The 18,027-nt window shown below is 47.6% G+C and overlaps 8 protein-coding genes across 8 annotated transcripts; 3 read left to right on the forward strand and 5 right to left on the reverse strand.

Moving 5' to 3' along the window:
* Positions 1–88: 88 nt before the first annotated feature.
* On the forward strand, positions 89–1,101 carry ASPGLDRAFT_123356 (uncharacterized protein; the record flags this gene model as incomplete). The annotated part of the gene is made up of 2 exons (XM_022540392.1): positions 89–331; positions 397–1,101. The coding sequence occupies 2 exons, from the start codon at positions 89–91 to the stop codon at positions 1,099–1,101; spliced, it is 948 nt and encodes a 315-aa protein (XP_022402182.1).
* Positions 1,102–1,297: 196 nt separating this feature from the next.
* ASPGLDRAFT_123700 (putative PHD transcription factor) lies at positions 1,298–3,841 on the reverse strand (the record flags this gene model as incomplete). Its single annotated transcript, XM_022540422.1, has 1 exon — positions 1,298–3,841. One exon carries the CDS (start codon positions 3,839–3,841, stop codon positions 1,298–1,300), a length of 2,544 nt encoding a protein of 847 aa, XP_022402183.1.
* A 1,771-nt stretch (positions 3,842–5,612) lies between these two features.
* Positions 5,613–6,456, reverse strand: ASPGLDRAFT_34278 (uncharacterized protein; the record flags this gene model as incomplete). The annotated part of the gene is made up of 4 exons (XM_022544412.1): positions 5,613–5,921; positions 5,977–6,048; positions 6,115–6,325; positions 6,380–6,456. 4 exons carry the CDS (start codon positions 6,454–6,456, stop codon positions 5,613–5,615), a joined length of 669 nt encoding a protein of 222 aa, XP_022402184.1.
* Positions 6,457–7,650: 1,194 nt separating this feature from the next.
* Positions 7,651–8,907, reverse strand: ASPGLDRAFT_45452 (uncharacterized protein). Its single transcript, XM_022546249.1, has 5 exons — positions 8,694–8,907; positions 8,441–8,642; positions 8,314–8,382; positions 7,978–8,259; positions 7,651–7,922 (listed from the first exon to the last, which is right to left on the reverse strand). The coding sequence occupies exons 1-5, from the start codon at positions 8,825–8,827 to the stop codon at positions 7,710–7,712; spliced, it is 900 nt and encodes a 299-aa protein (XP_022402185.1). The 5' UTR covers positions 8,828–8,907; the 3' UTR covers positions 7,651–7,709.
* Positions 8,908–9,656: 749 nt separating this feature from the next.
* ASPGLDRAFT_24515 (uncharacterized protein) lies at positions 9,657–10,489 on the reverse strand (the record flags this gene model as incomplete). The annotated part of the gene is made up of 5 exons (XM_022543395.1): positions 9,657–9,676; positions 9,814–10,018; positions 10,074–10,139; positions 10,194–10,389; positions 10,449–10,489. 5 exons carry the CDS (start codon positions 10,487–10,489, stop codon positions 9,657–9,659), a joined length of 528 nt encoding a protein of 175 aa, XP_022402186.1.
* A 1,717-nt stretch (positions 10,490–12,206) lies between these two features.
* ASPGLDRAFT_1355878 (uncharacterized protein) lies at positions 12,207–12,567 on the reverse strand. The gene has a single exon (XM_022541388.1). The coding sequence runs from the start codon at positions 12,469–12,471 to the stop codon at positions 12,271–12,273; it is 201 nt and encodes a 66-aa protein (XP_022402187.1). The 5' UTR covers positions 12,472–12,567; the 3' UTR covers positions 12,207–12,270.
* A 932-nt stretch (positions 12,568–13,499) lies between these two features.
* Positions 13,500–15,484, forward strand: ASPGLDRAFT_45458 (putative general amidase). Its single transcript, XM_022546250.1, has 3 exons — positions 13,500–15,149; positions 15,206–15,290; positions 15,343–15,484. The coding sequence occupies exons 1-3, from the start codon at positions 13,734–13,736 to the stop codon at positions 15,465–15,467; spliced, it is 1,626 nt and encodes a 541-aa protein (XP_022402188.1). The 5' UTR covers positions 13,500–13,733; the 3' UTR covers positions 15,468–15,484.
* ASPGLDRAFT_45459 (putative transcription regulator PAB1642) lies at positions 15,343–16,542 on the forward strand. The gene has a single exon (XM_022546251.1). It carries the CDS (start codon positions 15,689–15,691, stop codon positions 16,463–16,465), a length of 777 nt encoding a protein of 258 aa, XP_022402189.1. The 5' UTR covers positions 15,343–15,688; the 3' UTR covers positions 16,466–16,542.
* The last annotated feature ends 1,485 nt before the right edge of the window (positions 16,543–18,027 follow it).

Genomic DNA, 18,027 nt, shown 5'->3' on the forward strand with positions numbered 1-18,027 from the left:
AACTGGTTAACCGTCTGACATTCACATGTTAGAACCTACCATAACCTCTTCCACCATTGCTTAAACAGGTTTGCCTTTGAACCAAAATATGTCCTTATACGCCACAGACCCGGCACCTCCAGTCCTCGCACACACTTTGCTCTCCCAACCCGTCCAGAATGCCAGAGACCCAAACGTCCCGACTGAGAGAGATTGTAACTTGGGAGCAGCTATTGGAAATGGGATCCAATGCTCATCTGATACATTATTCCGCCCTGGGATTGTCATTGGTTTCTCGAGACCTAGAAAGAGAGGTACAGATAACGATGATGATCATGAATATATAGGACGGGTAAGACGATTCGATTCATCACCGGAAATATACAAGAAAGCAACTCGAATACTAACATATTCCAGATCCCCCGACACATCCTCACAACTCATCTCCTCAAACGCCCATCCCCAGCACCAGACTCATTCAACACATTCATAATCCACCCCTTCAACCTCCCCATCTTCTTCCCCCAAACCCTCCTCACCTCTCTTCTCTCTTCGAAAAACCCCAACCTATCCCGCGAAGAAGCAATAAGCCGCTTAGACACCGTCCAACTCCTCCCCGTCTACGACTTCCCAGCAGCCATGCAAGCCATCACCCAAGTCTCAGATACGCTACACAAAATCAACCAACAACGCCAGAACCAACAAGCTAATAACAGTAACCAAGAACCGGTGGTGTTGATCATCGCCGGACTGGACACCCTCGTCGAGAGCGTCATCCGCGCGTCGAACCCGATCAAAGGAACGGCGGTGTTGAATGCTGCGTCGCGGACGTTTACGCGGTTGTCGAGGGAGTATGCGGCGTTTCTTTCTGTTTTGCTAGTTAATACTACTGGACTTGGACCTGGGACTGGGACAGGGGATGTTGTGGCTGATGGGGATTATCAAGGAGAGCAGTTGTCGGTGCTGTTGCCGAGCTTGCTTATGAAAACGTTGGATCAGGGGACTGATACGCATTTACTGGTATCGAGGGAGAGGGGGAGAGCTAAGGGAGTTGGTGTTGAGGTGATTAAGGATCGGGTGGGTGATTGGTTAGGAAGGAGGTGTGTTTGGGACGGATTGTGAGGATTTATATCGAATGAATATATGAGAGTACAAATCTCTTCCTATTGCCTAGATGCGCCATATCCGTCTATCAAGATGCAATAAATGCCAACTCCAAATCTGCAGTCCACCTTATAATTTCTATGTTTAGGAAAGGGGGTATCAATCATGCCAGGTTTTCTGCAACCAGGAACAAGGATTAGATGAATATAAGATGCTAAGCCCCGCCAACATGAGCGTTCTCTATTTCCGCCCACATTCTCAAAACAGCCCTTTCCACCACGATCTGGGCCTCATCTTCGCATTTCCGAATGTCCTCTTGAGCTGTGTTCTGCTCGAACAGGATATCTTCTTGATGTACTTTGACCCACTGTTTGTGTCTTTCGCACCGTTTCTTGGTACAGACACCGCGGGCTAAGGCTTCGATACCATTATCGTCCTCGTTGTCGCTACCTTCCTTGTTGTTACCCTCGTCCATGGCAGTATCGCCATCGGCATCGGTAGGAGGATCGAGTGTACCATCCTTCATCGCCTTCTCGCCAACAGGCGTCTGTCTCCATTCATCGAATTCCTCGTCGGCCCATGCTACCCGCGAGTCGTACCCACAGATATCCTTCCATCCACCCTTGGGATCTGTCTGCTTTAACCGTTCCACAATAGTCTTGGATCGTTGGCGGACGAGGTTTATAAAGGTATCGCGTGATGTCAGCAGTTCCTGGCGGTGGAGGATCTCGTCGCGGCGCTTGCGGAGTTTCTCGAGTTTGGCTGCTTCGTCTGGGGTGTATGTGAGGCCCTTGGCGTCGACGTCTAGGCCGAGTTTCTTTTCCTTCTTTGGTTGGTCCTGTGTCTCGAGGTTCTTCTTGTCGTCCTCTTCTTCTGGTGGTGGTGTGACGATGCGTTCGCCTAGTCTGCGGAACTCTATTGCAGATGAAGCGTCCGTTATAGCGGCTTTGAGTTCACTGGCAGTGAGAACGCCGCCTCTGCTGCCGATATCATCTCGGGCCTTGGGGTCCTGATCTCCATTTGCAATTCCTGCTCCCGGGCCCAGGAAATGCTGTGTTTTCAGACGCATGAATTCCCGACCATGATCGTCTGAGCAGTATTTACTTGGTCCTTTCTGGTTGACACGTGCCGGCTTCCGACACTCTGGCAAACGGCACATTGGCTTCCAAGAGGTGCGGCCTTTGCCTTTCTCATGACAATTCGGGCAGATATACTTGTCAATCAAGTCCGCATCTCTCCGATCAATGTTGACACATTTCCCGTGAAACCAGTCGTCACATTCCCCATCACAACCAATCATCCAAGTATGATTATCCCCTCTGCGACAGATGCAAAAGACCCCGTCATCGTCGTCATCATCGTCACCATCCCCGTTTTTAGCAGCCTTTTTAGACTTCTTCGGTTTACGTTGGGGCACCGGTACTGGTGCTGGCGATCCCGCTGCAGACGCTGAGCCTTGTTTCTTTACAGCGGGTGTCTTGCTGGCACGGGTTGATGAGGGTGTGTTGGAACGTCGCGAGTCGACACTTTCAGTGTCTTGGTCATTGACCTTGCGCTTTTTGGCTGTTGACTTTTTGGCCGTTCCCTTTTTGCCACCACCTGTGGATTTTCTTCCCGTTGCTGCGCCTTTTGTAGAGTTTGCAGGGGAAGATCGTTCTGATGATGATGCTCTGGAGGTCAAGCCGTGCTTGAGGTTAGCGATTTTCTTTGGCGTGGGATGTTCGTTCGGTAGATCTGCGCCATCGAGTTGACCCAAAGCAGGCTTGGCATCCGCGTCTTCGCTAGCGGGTAGTTTCTCCAAGTTCATCGCATCGGGCTCGGTTTTTACTTGCGGCTCTGTAGCATCTTGCGGCGCTGTTGCCTCACTCTTTACTGATGTTTCTGAGACACCGTCATAAAGATCGGCCCATGCCATTGCCCCATCAGCATCATCCCCATCCCCACTAAGGTATGAGATCTCCGGAACCCTGAAAACTTTATGCACTCTGGCGGCACGGTCGAGACCAAACAAACCGCATTGTCGCCAGCCAAGAACTCCCACCACCTGATCGTCTTTGACGATGATATTGGATCTGACTAGGTCATTGTGAGTCAAATATAAAGTATCCTGCTCTGCTTTTTCCTTGAACAATATTTTCTTCTCTTGTTCGGAGACATCAGGCGGGAGATGTGAATTGAGTCCGCTACAGACGTAAGACGGTCCATCTGAAGCGCTGTCGACGGCGGCCAGTCGTTGTATGATACGGCGGCACTGCTGTTTAAGCTTATCGATCTGCTCGCGCGCAAGATACCTCCATGCAACTTCCAAAGAAACCCCGGGTACGCGCGACTCGACCGTGACATTCTTCCCATCAACAACCCCACAGAAGTATATCACCGGCACAGCAATCCCGATCTCCTTAAGCGCATCCTCCGCTTTCCTTGCCGACGAAATCTCGTTGGCGTTGACGTAGGAGTATCTCTCCGCGGATGAATCGTCCACACCTTCCTCATCGACCCGAATGACCACGCTACCACTAGCGAAAGCATCTTGAGTCCTGGGGTCGTTCAAGGAGTTTTCCTGAACACAAGTGTTTCTGACAACCTTCTCCCAGTAAGAATTCACTTCCGGTTCCGACAGATACCAGCGATCATAGCGGGGTTTGAAATCGTCATCGCGAGGGGCATAGCGGCCGTATTGCGGACTTCGGGAGATATAAGGGTCGTCTTTAGGTATCCGTGTCGCATGTGTCTCGTAAGGGTTTGAGTCGGCAACCATATTGCCGTCAATTCAAGAATTTCCTTCTTTGCAATTGTGGTCGTATATCCAAGGTCTTCCGTCTATTATATACCTGTAAAGAGTCCAGAATCAAGGCCAGTTCGCGATTGCTTGTGAATTCGTATAGCCGCAGGGTGAGGTTTCGGTGGTTATCTCGAGCGGAATAAAGCAAACATCATGAATAAGAACCCTAGACCCTGCAGTAACGATAGCGGTAGCAACTTGTGCAACTCCCAAACACCAGCACCGGCCAGCTCCTTGATTCAAGTTGCGCTTTGATCGGGGACGGCAAGCGGAGTTCGGAGGTGGATGCGATACTGATCACTTGGCCTGTGTTGCACAAAAACGAATCGCAAGAGATTGCTGGGTGAGATGTTAATTTCAGGGCACCGGACGAGGTATTCCGCGCTTTGAAAGAGAAAAAAACGTATCAATAATCGCAGGCGCAGCTGGTCGGTTGGCGAAAGTCGCCGTCTGTCCTCCGATGCGCTCAAGGATTTTGACCGGACATAATGCTAGGCGGTGAGGCTTATCTCCGCCCTGGTCTCGTGACGCTTTCCCTTTTGGGACGACCCTCAATACTTCAGTCTTCTTTTTATGTTTATACCTGTATTTCTACAACGCATTCAGTTTGAGAACATGAGCAGTCATTGATTTCCCCACAAATCTAGATTTGGTCATGTTGCCCCTGAATGCCCTGCCAACAATCACCTAGTCATCGAGGTCATTAGGTACCGTCATCCACCCTGATGCTTCAGGATCAAAGGCCTCTGGATAATCATCATCTGGAACATGTCTTTTGAGCGAATACGAAATTCCGAATGATGAATCTCTTTCCATTCCATTTCCGCCAGACCGGATATATTCTCTTCAGCAGATTCTCCCAATTGAAACCTGCATTTACCACCGTCGATCCGGCTAATTTGAGTTTGTCGCCCAAGCTTACTGGTACTAGAGCACTGGAATCTTTGTTATAAGGGTAGATTGCTGACCTACAGCGCTCTTTCTTCCCTCCATCTCTGCGGAATCCTTTCCAGTCTTTCAGAATGAACCATCAAGGCCCCCACAGCCACTTCGTATGCCGTTGAGTTCTGAGATGCAAATTTGCAGCATATTCCGTTCATCCGATGCTAAGCATCTATTTCGCTAGACTCTGTATTGCCCATGACGGGGGCTGCCGAGGATGCTGCCACAACCTGCCACTTTTAATTGAATGGCCCAGGCCAGACCAGGAGAGAGGAAGTAGACTTACAATGTCTGATTTACACCCTAAACACGACCGCCAATCCTCCCAGAAACAGAAAGCATCCCCATCCAAATGTCCCAAAATTGGCACGAATATGTCGGTGATGTTCTAGAGAAACCCAAACCCTGTCTCCAGGGAGTCCAGCTGCTGCGAATCTGTATAGACTGCTTTCCCATTGGCCTCAGCCTCTTGCCGCAAGACTGTAGCAAGATTTGCCTTGTTACATCCGTTATGCGGCGTTCCAAAGAAAACAAGGCCCGATGTCTGTCACGGGCTCAGACTAGTAGATATTGATGAAATGATCTCTCCATCTGCGCGGAATTGCACTGGTGGCTTCTCCAGTATACTGCAACAAAATTGCGACAACCCACTCATATCCTGGAAATGTTCGAGCAGCAAACTTGCAAGTATATTCATAGTCTTCTCTTATTTAAGTGCAATTGGTATTGTGAGATTTCGGGACTGTTGCCATAACCTGATTGTCCGTCAGTCCTACTCCTGCAGACTAAATAGAGAGAAGGAAAATCAAATAGTTACCTCCTCCCAGCTAATACCAACCTTCCACTTGAATATCCGTGGCTTGACAAACGGATATAAGCGCCCCATTATTGACTGATATCTGTCGGTGATATCCTGGAGAAACCCCGATTCGGCTTTTAGCAGCCGTGACCGTGATCCTGTGTCGCTTTCTTCTCCTTGTTCTTCTTCATCTCCTTCGTCTACAGCGGTAGCTCCTTGTGTGTTTGTTGCTCCAAAATAGAAGAGACCGAATGTCGAGACAGCTATCGAATACAGACTATGCTCTGTCTTCAGCATCCTGCAGCACTCGAGGATCTGTTGGTAATCAGCAAAAGACAAACAGTCTAACTGTAAATAACGATTTCCCTACTATCTTCACAATAATGTGCGCTTTCTGAGAATGGAAGAGGAAGATAATAAGTCTCTCCGTAATGTCTTCCCTCTGTAGATAAATTGGTTAGGACCTGCTGTCATGTTAGCTATCGAGATAGGAGTTTGTGATTCTTACCTGACGACTAGCAGCTAACTTCTGTAGCAAAGCCTTTGCATGGTGCAGTTCGATATTCGCAGTGACAGATGTAGGATAGTTGAATGTGAGGACACGGTAATCTGGGATGTCGCTAGGAAGCATATCCTCATCACCAAGCCAGAATTTCCCATTCTTGCTAGTGATAAATGATTTGGATACATCTCCCGACAGGCCGTGTACGGCTATAATACTGGAAATAATTAGCAGCAGTTAGAAGCGAGTATTGATCATTTTGGGGACGTACTCGACGATGGGATCCTCACCGCTGTAGACGGTGGTTAGGGTCGGTCGTTCTTTGTCTTGATGTCCTAGTGGATACATCCCGGCTATGGCTCAACAAACTGCTCAACAGATGCAGAAGAAAAATAATGGGACGGACTGTCCGAATGGAGGTTGTGCTTTGTCAATAAGCGTTACAAGCTCAGCCCATGATCTAATCTACTAACCCAAAATGTTTTTAGAGGGAGGGAAAATGCACATCTAGACGCTAGGCTTCTCTAATCCCTATCAGTTACCGCTAGATATCTACGAATGATATTTCACAGGACCAACATTCTCACATATAATATCAGGGCGCTTCAATTGATTGTCTCGCAAGCTATCTAGTACCACTGCCGTTAGGACGCAAACAACTGCCATCCACAAATTAGACACGGAATATGAAATTCGAGATTCCTTGCCATGACTTACTATGATCATCCTAAGCACCAATTGCTTATACCTGCCAGTTAGCTGAGCCTGATGGACGCGCTTCAATTCTATTCCCTTGCATTTCTGCATCTGGCAACTTGCGTATCATATCACAAGATCTTCAAGTCAAAATAGCACACATAGCTGCAATTATGTGGCACTGCCTGTTTTACCTAGGTAGTTACATGAACCCCGCTATAATAGCTATAGTCGTTCAGCATCACAGGACATTCAATTCATTACGTTACGACCAAAACATAACGAGTGCATCTCTACCCAGGGCCACTCCCATGTCAGAGTAAGCTTGACCCGGTATCTAATTTTGGGGGGCTATACGTAATACTCATCCAAGCGACTCCCAGTGCTCTGCTCTATGGATCCGGAGCCAGTCATAAGCGTATGAATAATCTCGGTTCCAGTCTATTTGTACGTGCTACCGTCATACGTACTCAATGCAGAAGTGCATGAGCTCCGAGAAGGATTACAATATCAGCACCATACAGGCACTTGATTATTGTTGGGAGGTATTATGGAGCCCGTGAAGCATGTCATTTAGATATGTCTCCAGTTCCATGAACTCCTCGATTCAGAGCCATGTCGATTAACCATGATATAAAACTGGATAGAGTAACACGCTGCAATGTCTTTCTCTTGGATATGGTATAGATGAATGCACTGGTTTCTAATCATACCGTCGCAGATATGCTAATTATTATGTTACAACCAAGGGAGAAATCTTTTCGTCTTGCCAATAGACCATATGCCGCTAGGGCTAACGCAAGCGTCTGGGAAGGTGTTTGTGAATCTTGATACAAATATCTCTAAGTTTCGTATGGTATCTTCCAATTCATGTAACTAATTAAAATAGTCCTCTGACCTTTCTTCTATTGCTTTGCCCTTGGGAAGAATGCTGGTGCGAGTTGATTCTGCCTCTCGTACGTCCGTTCCAGTTTCAATATGGCCCTTGCCTGCGCCCATTTCGGTGGAATTGCTTGAGGCGCTTGTTTAAAGTAACGTCTCAGGATTACTGACACCTTCTTATATTCGGCCAGTTCTCGAGATGGAAACTGGCACGAGCCAATATGATTTCTTACGACCTAACACAATTATTAGTCGATGGCACATGTCAGAGGAAAAAAGAAAGAAACTCACATCATCCATATTGTGGTCTTCTATTTCTGAGAGTGAAATCTCCCAGAGAGAGGATATACGATAACGGTCCATGATTGGCTCGAACCCATTATCAACGTTCCTTAATAGACCAGAATTAAGTAACTGTGCACCAACTCCCTCATGCTGCAAGACCGCAGCAAGGTTACCAAAGCTTGTTTCCTTATTTGGCATCCCAATAAAAAGGAGGCTATGTGTCGAAACATATATTGAATGGGAAGCCTCTAATTCTTTATTTCCACAATCTTTAGAGTGGATTAGTGCCTATCATAAACCATCAGTAAATCGCTTTCAAATATACATTAGGAATACACATACCTGCTTGGCAATAATCCCTCCCACCGAATGACAAATGAACATTATTGGTCTCTCGATATTACCCTCCAACTGCAGACATTGCATTAGTTAAGAGTGGGCTCTCTTTGAACAGGACATTTTGCCTTACACGGCGATTATGGACCAGGCTTTCCACCAACTGCATTGCAGATGCCATGATGCTGTCTGAACCAGAATAACTAAATGCGAGGACGCGGCAATTTGGAATATCTCTTGGGAGCATATCCTCATCACCAAGCCAGAACTTCCCAGTTGCAGTGGACATAAACAATTTGATAGGGTTTCTATTCGGGCTGTGTATTGCTACAATACTATAAGGAATTAGCATCGTTGACAAAGGCATTGACAAGTGTACAACTCACTCAACAACAGGATCCTGACCGCTATAGACGTTGGTAAGGCCTGGCCTGAGTTTCTCCATTGTGTGCTGCTGCTCCATGTCTAGGAAATTTTGCTTGGAACGCCTAAGTCGCGAAAAGGTAAACGGTAAACACATTTTGTGCATTTTATAAGAGAGGGTCAGCTTAAGACAGGTTATAGCTGGGGTTGCAAATCATTTAATCTATATGGGTCAGGGATAACAGGATGCTTCGATTCTTGTGAGGTTGTTGTAGGGTAAAAGGAAGAGGGACAGAAAAACATTTATAGTAGACGCCAGCCACTTTCGTGACCAAAGCGCCCATGGTTAATGTTCCACGATGCAAGCAACCTGATTCGGTGATATGTGTGCGCCCATGTTGATTACATCCATCATGTACGCGACTGGTAAGAGTAACAAACAAGAAGAATCCGCAATTTAAGAGCGGGACAAGGACATCAGAAGTATTTATCATAACCTCCGTACCCAATAATTACTCGTACATATCTCTTAAAAGCCTAATTGGAGATCTACTTCCAAGTTTCATTTCTGTTGTAGAAGTAGCCGGGGCGGCAGTCTACAGAGATAGCAAAGCTGTCTTGCTTGAACACCAAAGAAATGATCAATTAATGGAAAATATCGGTCCCGAATAGTCTGAGTGGACGGAAATACGTTACGATCATGGCTATTTCTGGATGTAATACCCCTTCACATAATAGCAGTCCTTTGGGGCCCTCACTGTTCCATGAGCTGTCTGACCCTTTCCATGATACCGCTTGCTTCGGAGGATAAGTCGCATTATATAAAAGATAAGCACAAATTTCAATAGCTTATTGAATAAAAGGTGTCTTCCTTTCTGGCCCCGAATTCATTCCAAAATGAAGTTTGCCACCATGGACCATATCTTGTTATTGACCATCTGCATGAGATTGCAGAGAATGCTTCGTCAGTATACTGTTTGCAAGGTCTACACAGCCTTCTTATACCCTGATAAGGTTCAAGAGGCAAATTCGCATTTATCTTGGTGCTCTTCTCTAATTTCGGCGTATTCAAGAACCTGTGCCACAACCAGACACTATTATCAGCCCCGTTTTTCAGGAGACAAAAGGCCGATAGACACTCACGTCCTCTAATTTGAATCCCAGACTCAAGTATGACATTTCCGAGGCAATGCAATCGCAGAAGCGCTGAAAGATGTTGAGGACGATTTGGAGCAACTTCGATCCTGCTTGTAGTAAACCTCCAGAGGCCAAATGTCGAAACATGAATCGAGGAAGTGAGTGGTTTCTTTCTTTTTCCATCGTCATAATTCTCGGAGTATGCGAGTGCCTGTCATAGACCGTCAGTAAGCAGGTAGTCATTCAGTAAAGATCAATGCACATACATCCCGGACAAGGGTTCCTCCTTCTGAGTGGCAAAGGAAGATAATTGGTCTCTCCTTAGCGCTCTCCTATTGCAGGTATTGGCATAGGCTAGGGCTCTATCGTAGGGGTTAGATTCTCACACCGCGATCAGCAGCTAGTTCCTCTGCCAGCTCTATGGCAGGATCTGAACCATGAGGCGTAGAATAGTTAAACGCGAGGATGCGGCAACTCGGGATACCTTTTGGAAGCATATCTTTGTCTCCAAGCCAGAATGTTCCATTTTTGGATGTGAAAGATTCAAATACATCTTCGTCGGGGCCGTGAACTGCTATAATACTGGAGAAAGTTAGCAACAACAGCAAGCTAATGAGGACATCAATTGCAATTCAACCTACTCGACAGTGTAAATGGTCGACAGGCCCGGCTGTACCAGCATCTCGTTCGAATTGAAGGAGGATAGTCACAAGGTAAGCTTAGTAGCAAGTCACGGGTGGGGATACTATCGCAGGTTTCAATGAGGATAAGAAAATGGGAATAGATTCAAATATTGTGAAGGATGTTCGGACTTTATATAGCGACAGAGAATCATTTTTTCATGTCAAGGTCTTTCCTTCATTCTTGCCAGCGACTACCGGGCGCTTATGAATGGATTTATAGCAAGCATTCCCATGTACTCGTTTAATGTATTTTATTGATTGCCTCCGTCGAGTACACAGCGTTAAGTGTCACAAACAACGGAAACCCGCGAATCAGGTACAGAATCCGGGAACTAACAGACTTTACCATGGCTATCGTAAGCATTATTGTCTTCATAATTGTGAACCTCATCATTGTCGAATTGGCGGCACATTCATGTAAATAATCGCCGCAACCTTACAACATGGGAGCGTTTTCGGAAGAGCTTGCCCGACAATCTACACATCACGTAACAAGAGTCGATTTGGGTCAGTTGAGTCTGCTGGCTGTGCTTCCTTGCATGTTTTTCTACTTAGACTGCAGGAATTGCCCCACTGCAATTTGTCAGAGCGGAAGCCGACTTGAGCAATCTCCTTTCTCGCTTAGAGATTCATTGTGGAACATGCATCTCCGAATATGGCGACAATTTGAACCGAATCAGAGGATCATTTCTTAACGGCGACTTCCCAAAGCACATATGGAGATCGCAGCTGGACGCGGAGTTGATTAACCCGGTTGTGAAAACGTTGACTGCTGCTGTACTTCGCAATTTGGCTGGGTGGTCATCTGGCAGAGCGTTTTATTTTATTTATTTATTTATTTTTTTTTTTTGAGTGTCTTCGGCCCTTGGAGATGTCTGATATACGTGAGGATGCACCTTTTAGGAATCGGTGGTATGTGACGTTCATGCGAAAAGCAAAATGGAAGGTCCCGAGCGATATAGAGGCATTGTTCATAGACTTTATAGGAGGAGGAAAAATCACCAGAGGAATCCGATCTCGATAAGGTTGTCAACCTGGACATCAAGACCTGCGGGAAGCCCTATTTTGTTTCCACACATATCTCCCATGCCCACCTGCTGCAGTGAAACGCGGCAACCATTCTAGGTTGAATAAAAATGTTTTAAATGCTCATCGTACCCCACGAAAACATCTCCTGCTTCGCCCACATATTTCTTGTACAAAGACATTAACTATGTCTTTCAGAACATCCCATCTTGTCTGCGGCTCAAGATTCACAAAGCACCGATTCAATCCCTCATCATCCGTCAAATTGACTCATCCCATGCCAAGCCTCTATCCCAACCCCAGCAAACTCGATGCCAACGCTATGCTTCTCCATCCCGACGAAGGCCATCTCTTCGTCCATCGCAATGGTGAACATCATGTTCTGCAGATTAGGCATTCGTAGTACAGCGGCGACAAGCGCCTTCATTAGCGGGTTGAACAGCTGCACGTCTGGCTTCGTCCTCCAAATGTGCTTCGGGATTTTTACCGTCGCGAAATTCGTCTTTGAAACTACCCCAACTGTCGCCGGACTCGGAGTGAAGCGATACGTCGGAATCACTATCTTCCTGGTATTCGTGTGTCACTCGAGTCCTTGGAATTTGGATACTCAGCCTGCACTGTGCTAGGATCGCCAGTGTAGTACCATCTTCCATCATAAGTAAGCATGGAGCATTCAATCTCAACTTCCCTTAGATGGGGGAACTCAATTTCTCCTTCAAATAATGCTGGAGAGAGTAGCCACTGTCCCTCGAGTCTAAGTTTTATCAAAGGGGTCCGTCCGTTCTGCTAGCTTTCGGAGTGCCACGTTCAGAATATCGCCATTGGGATAAGTGGGATCATGGTGCTGGTTTCTTCTAAAGCTATGATTCCGTGGGATTATTTGATCAATGTATATGTCCAGAGACCTGAGATTTAGCAGAGGTTGTGTGAGAATAGCAGAGAGAGCTGCATTCATCAGATAAGCAACTTATTATCGGAAATTCTGCTAGAGGAAGGAGACCTACCCAGCCAGTGTTTTATTTGTAATTCCACTCGCTTAGGCCTAGGTATATTCAGTTCCAGATGCAAAGTTTCCCAAATTGGGGAGCAATGAGACAAGTTTCTCAATGGCTGCTGGATGGAACTGGCGCCGTGGATTGGGGATCTTCAGCGACACAATAGAAATGGGCTGAGGATACCTAGCGACACAACAGACGGCAGCTGAGGCAGGGAGATTTCTTTGATGTTTAGATACGCATGTTCTTTCCAGGGTTCCGGTCCTTGCGACAACCTTGGTCCGTCTGATCTGTCCATCGGAGACGAAGCAAGAAAGCCCAAACCCAGAACATCCAAATCCCACATTTCCAGGGTCCTGAAAAGATTCACAATACCTTCCTGAAAAACCGCGTTGTCTCCGCTCTCTTCTGACAGCTGGCAATCGCGATCAGTCGGTGGGGACAGGTCGACCTCATAATCGAGTCACATCAACAACCTCTGGCGCCGTGTTGCCGTTCCGAAGACCCGTTGAAAGGCGGATATATCGGGACTCAAAACATTTGAGGTTTGAAAAGATCCAACGTTTGACGGCGTACTGCCATTGGCGTGATATGGTCGCGTATGGGGCAACCTTCCCCTCCTTCCAACAATCGCCTGCATGGGGATTTCGGAATGGAGTAACCGTGAATGAATACGGGTACGATCAAGGCCGGAATATCTTGACTGAGAGGTTCCATGGCTTCACGATGATTGTGTTGTTGACAAAACTTAGGGGCATTGAAGTGGTTTAAAGACTGTTCCCTATTCCCAGCAAACGCGGGTCTTGGCATTCTACGTACATGTCTTACAATGCAGAGCTATAGGGGGCCGTATATGGGGCAATCTCTAGTTGGATACATGCTAGCATAGTTTTTATGTTTTGGAGAGATCATGAAAGATCATGCAATGAACAGATATATACTGCCTTCTCCCCGCACTATATATACACATAACTACGGATCTCCCCTCCCCGCAACTACCGTACCGATTGGCTGCAATACGGAACATATCAGGACATGAAAGCTCATTATTGGCTTCTCGGGTCCCATTTATCAAAGTAACAACCAGCCGATCCGACAAGCCGACGTTGTTGTTCAGGAGGGGAACAGATGCCTGATAAATACCTTGTGGAACACCATCTGCCACCTCATAAATCGATCGATTCTACTACATTCCCGCTTTCTCTAGACAACCAACAACACCATGACTATCACCGACTGGCAGCAAAAGGTCCAAGTTAAGCAAGCTAAAGCAGCTTCCAAGATCCCCGCAGAATGGAAATTGTCCGCCAACATTCTGCAACAAGCATCGGGAAGCAAGCAGAGTATCATCGATGTTCCTAGAACATGTGGTCTGCTCACGGAGCAAGAATTTCATATCACTGAGGATTACGATGCCACCGCTCTACTAACAGAGCTGACTACTGGGAAAATCACTTCGGTAGAAGTTACCCGGGCATTCTGCAAGCGCGCCGCGATAGCCCAGCAACTCACGTCCTGCTTGACGGAGACGTTCTTCGATGTCGCGCTGGCTCGCGCCAAACAACTCGATGACCATTTGGCCACTACCGGCAAGCCCATGGGTCCTCTACATGGCCTTCCTATCAGCATCAAGGAGCCATTTAATGTCGTCGACATACCTACCTCCCTCGGCTTCGTCTCCTTCCTGGATAACCCGCCTCCACGCAGCAATTCGGCCATGGTAGAAATACTGCTGGCCGCGGGTGCCGTGCTTTATGTCAAAACAAACGTTCCCCAGACCATGATGACAGCCGATTCGGAAAACAACGTTTTCGGACGCGTCTTAAACCCGCACCGACTCTCTCTCACTGCTGGCGGGAGTAGCGGGGGCGAGGGTGCCCTGGTAGCCATGCGCGGGTCTATTCTGGGAATAGGCACTGATGTTGGAGGATCAATTCGGATCCCCTCGCTGTGCTGTGGTACCTTCGGCTTCAAGCCTTCTGCTGGTCGGGTGCCGTACGGTGGTCAAACTAGTCCCGGGCGTGATGGATTGACAGGCATCGAGGCAGTCGCGGGGCCGCTGTGCCATTCTATCCGCGATGCAGAGTTACTTCTCCGGACAGTGTTCGACACTCATGCTGACGACTTCGATGATACGGCTCTTGGTGTGCCCTGGATCGAGCCAGTGAGTACTTCATCCACTCTCACCATCGGACTTCTCCCCGAAGACCCTCAGGCTCCTCTCCATCCACCCATGGAGCGTACGCTGGAAATAGCGCTGCAGAAGCTAGCAGCAGCCGGTCATCGCATTGTCAATCTCTCCGGAAAAGTGCCACCTCTGTCAGCCGTCAAAGATCTCTCATTACGCTACTTCCGTTTGGACCCGGATAACACGCCGTTGAAGCATATTGCCAACGGACAAGAACCCAAGATCGCCTCACTAGGGACTACCTATAAATCTGAAGGCAGCGACCCCGAACCGACATTGCGTGATTTGTATGACCTTAATGTGGCTCGGAGTAAGATCGTGGAGCAGATGCGTCGGGTGTTCCTGGATAATCAGTTGGATACGATCATTGGGCCTGGTTATCAGACTTGTGCGGTGCCACATGACACGTATGGGTTCCCGGTATATACGGTGCTCGCTAATGTGCTTGATGTATGTTGTTTTCTCTTCCTATATTTTTCTTTTGCGAATCATACTGACATTAGTAGTACCCTGCTTGTATCATTCCGTTTGGCAAGGCGAATGAGGCTGCGGATGCTGAGTTTGCCAGAGATGTCACCTATGTTCCTCCTTGTAAGTCACCATGATCCCTATGGATTTTTGAAACCTTCCCTGACTCAAAAAGATCTACCAAAGGAGATTGAGAATGCCCCCTGCCATGTGCAGCTCATCGGCCGCCGATTGAAGGATGAGAAACTGGTGCGACTTGCGGAGGTGGTACAGGGCGTGCTGGCCAAGGATTCTAATTAGGCTAATGTGTATAGCCCTGGGCATTGATATATCTGCAGTCTTATGAAATTTATCCAATGGCTAGAGTCAGCTATGAATATTTTGTCGACTTTATATAGGGCAGAATAGCACTGACGTCACCGCCACAACCCCTCCACAAACATTATCGCAAATCTCCAAACACAACACCACCAATATCAACCCCAACCACCAATTCTCCTTTGCACAAACATAATAGCACAATGTCAACACCACTAACATCCCACCTCCAAACCCTCTACCACTCCCTCTTCCACTCCGCCACAAGACACCCCTTCCTCCGCGCCGCCGGAACCGGGACCCTCCCACCCCACATCCTCTCATCCTGGCTCTCCCAAGACCGTCTCTACGCGCAATCCTATATCCGTTTCATCGGCTCCCTCCTTTCGAAACTCCGATTGCCCTCTCACAACCCCGATCCTGCGAAGTCATCGCATGCGACAGCAGAAGGGCGCGCAGTGGACATACTAATCGACGCGCTTGTGAATATCCGCAGGGAATTGAAGTTCTTCGGGGATGTCGCGGCGGATTATAAATTCGATCTTGAGGCATTGCCGGTAGATGTTGAGGCGGAGGATGTTGGCGTGAAGGTGTTTGGGCCGAATCCCATAACGCATGCGTATATCGATCTGTTCATGTCGGCTTCTAGTCCTGCGACGACTGTGTTGGAGGGGATGGTTGTGCTTTGGGCGACGGAGATTTGCTATCTGCGGGCGTGGCAGTATGCTTCTTCCCTCTCTTCTTCTGCTTCTTCGCCTCCCGAGAAAGATCAAGATGGAGGCGCGCTTCGGAAACAATTCATTCCAAATTGGACGGATCCCGAGTTTGAGGCGTTTGTGCATAAGATTGGGGATGTGGTTGATGAGATGGCGGGGTTGGTTAAGGGAAGTGAGTCGAGGGAGGATGTTATGGGGAGATGTGCGTTTTGGTGGAGGCAGGTGATTTGGTTGGAGGAAAGGTTTTGGCCGGTTGTTGAGTAGGATGATCATTTATATATACGGGCATAGCAGATCAAGCTCTTTCTCCGTAGTGCGCAATTCACCATCATTACATACGATATGTGTGCAATAAGCTAGTATTCGCTGGTACATTCACTCGCAATCGACTTTGGGCAATCGGACTCGCGTCGTCTTTTTCTACCGTACTTGGAATTACACCGTTTCTGAATAAATACCCATGAGACCATTTCAGCTAGCAGCAGAACGTTGGCCATGTAACAACCTCTGTTTTCAGAAAGTGCATTGGAATGGACGTGCGCTTTCGCCGACTTTAAACGGATCAAAAACGGCCAGACACAATACCCCTGATTCCCCTGACATCGTGGCCAAATGCCTTGTGATATTGTGGCCTCAGATTTAATCTTCAGCTTGTTTCGCCAAATCCAAACAAAGCAATGCGGTGCATAGTACGCTATGCTGTGAGATGGTTGGTTGGGCCGGCATACTTGCTCGCTCATCATAAACCCACCATCTCATTGCGCTCGGAAGACCACCCCTTGCCATTCCTTTCATTCGCTGTTGTCAAAACTGCTCGGTATACCTCATCGAAGCTGTTAGCCTCCGATTCTGTTGAGCTGTTTAGCATCCGCATCTGTGGTGGCGGGTGTGTATGGTGTCTGACAATCACGAAAACATCTGCGGAAGCATACATAACCACAATTACATCCAGCTACTCGCGATGGGCCTAAAAAGCGGAGACCTTCTTTTTGACCAGGCCAGGCCAGGCAGAGAAAGTTCGGTAACTTCTGTAAAAAGGCCATAATGTGCCTTTGGACCCAGTAACAACGATGTTGGATATGTGGTTTAGATGGCGTACAGTCATGCCATCATTCTCCTCCCACGAGCCACTGGGGGCTGCTTGAATTACCGGAAACAACGGTTGAGTATGTAATGGCCATAGGTTCCCACAGGAAGTGCGAATCCCGGAAGTTATCTTTTATGAAATTCACCCGGGCCGGACAATAGGATCTCACCATGAAATGATGGTAAGCCAGCCATTGTGGTAGAAGGGAAAGCTGACTGTAAGCACGGCGTTATGTCAGAGAGGAAGAATACTTGAGTGAGTTTATCAAGCTAGAGCCATGTTTACCTTTCCTTGTCATATACTAATGCTTTACTTGTTTTCAGGTCAAATGGCCGATTACATGATGCACACGAGACGGAAGTTTGCGTTTCTGGCTACATAAACCAAGGCAGCTCTTGTGAAGCAAGAAGGCCATTCACCGCACAGGTCCCGTGGTTTTTAAATTGGTGGAAGGGCTTATCGTGCTCTGCCTGCTCTATATCAAGAGAGCAGCTCTTGGATGAGGTGCTTCCTTAATTGATCCCACGGTACGAAATCGCCCGGGACAAAAGAGGTCTTCGACAGACATCATGAGGTTCATAAATACGAACAATCTTGTCTGACTCAACTAACCAAAGAAGCCCTTCACATCGGTTTCACAGTTGAGGAGATCTCCATCAAATCAGCAGGCCATCTAAATGATGTTACCGCTGTTGGCATCCTGAAACACTCAGGTTGATACAAGGAACTTTTCCCGATG

This window comes from Aspergillus glaucus (assembly GCF_001890805.1).
Source record: "Aspergillus glaucus CBS 516.65 unplaced genomic scaffold ASPGLscaffold_7, whole genome shotgun sequence".
Taxonomy (NCBI): domain Eukaryota; kingdom Fungi; phylum Ascomycota; class Eurotiomycetes; order Eurotiales; family Aspergillaceae; genus Aspergillus; species Aspergillus glaucus.

Excerpts from the sequence above, each read along its gene's own strand:
- ASPGLDRAFT_45452 (XM_022546249.1), bottom strand. The coding sequence starts at position 8,827 with ATGTGTTTACCGTTTACCTTTTCGCGACTTAGGCGTTCCAAGCAAAAT. Across the intron at positions 8,643-8,693 it reads GGTCAGGATCCTGTTGTTGA|TATTGTAGCAATACACAGCC; the intron begins GTGAGTTGTACA and ends AATTCCTTATAG. Across the intron at positions 8,260-8,313 it reads GAGGGATTATTGCCAAGCAG|GCACTAATCCACTCTAAAGA; the intron begins GTATGTGTATTC and ends GGTTTATGATAG.
- ASPGLDRAFT_1355878 (XM_022541388.1), bottom strand. The coding sequence starts at position 12,471 with ATGAATGCAGCTCTCTCTGCTATTCTCACACAACCTCTGCTAAATCTC.
- ASPGLDRAFT_45458 (XM_022546250.1), top strand. The coding sequence starts at position 13,734 with ATGACTATCACCGACTGGCAGCAAAAGGTCCAAGTTAAGCAAGCTAAA. Across the intron at positions 15,150-15,205 it reads TGCTCGCTAATGTGCTTGAT|TACCCTGCTTGTATCATTCC; the intron begins GTATGTTGTTTT and ends TGACATTAGTAG. Across the intron at positions 15,291-15,342 it reads TGTCACCTATGTTCCTCCTT|ATCTACCAAAGGAGATTGAG; the intron begins GTAAGTCACCAT and ends TGACTCAAAAAG.
- ASPGLDRAFT_45459 (XM_022546251.1), top strand. The coding sequence starts at position 15,689 with ATGTCAACACCACTAACATCCCACCTCCAAACCCTCTACCACTCCCTC.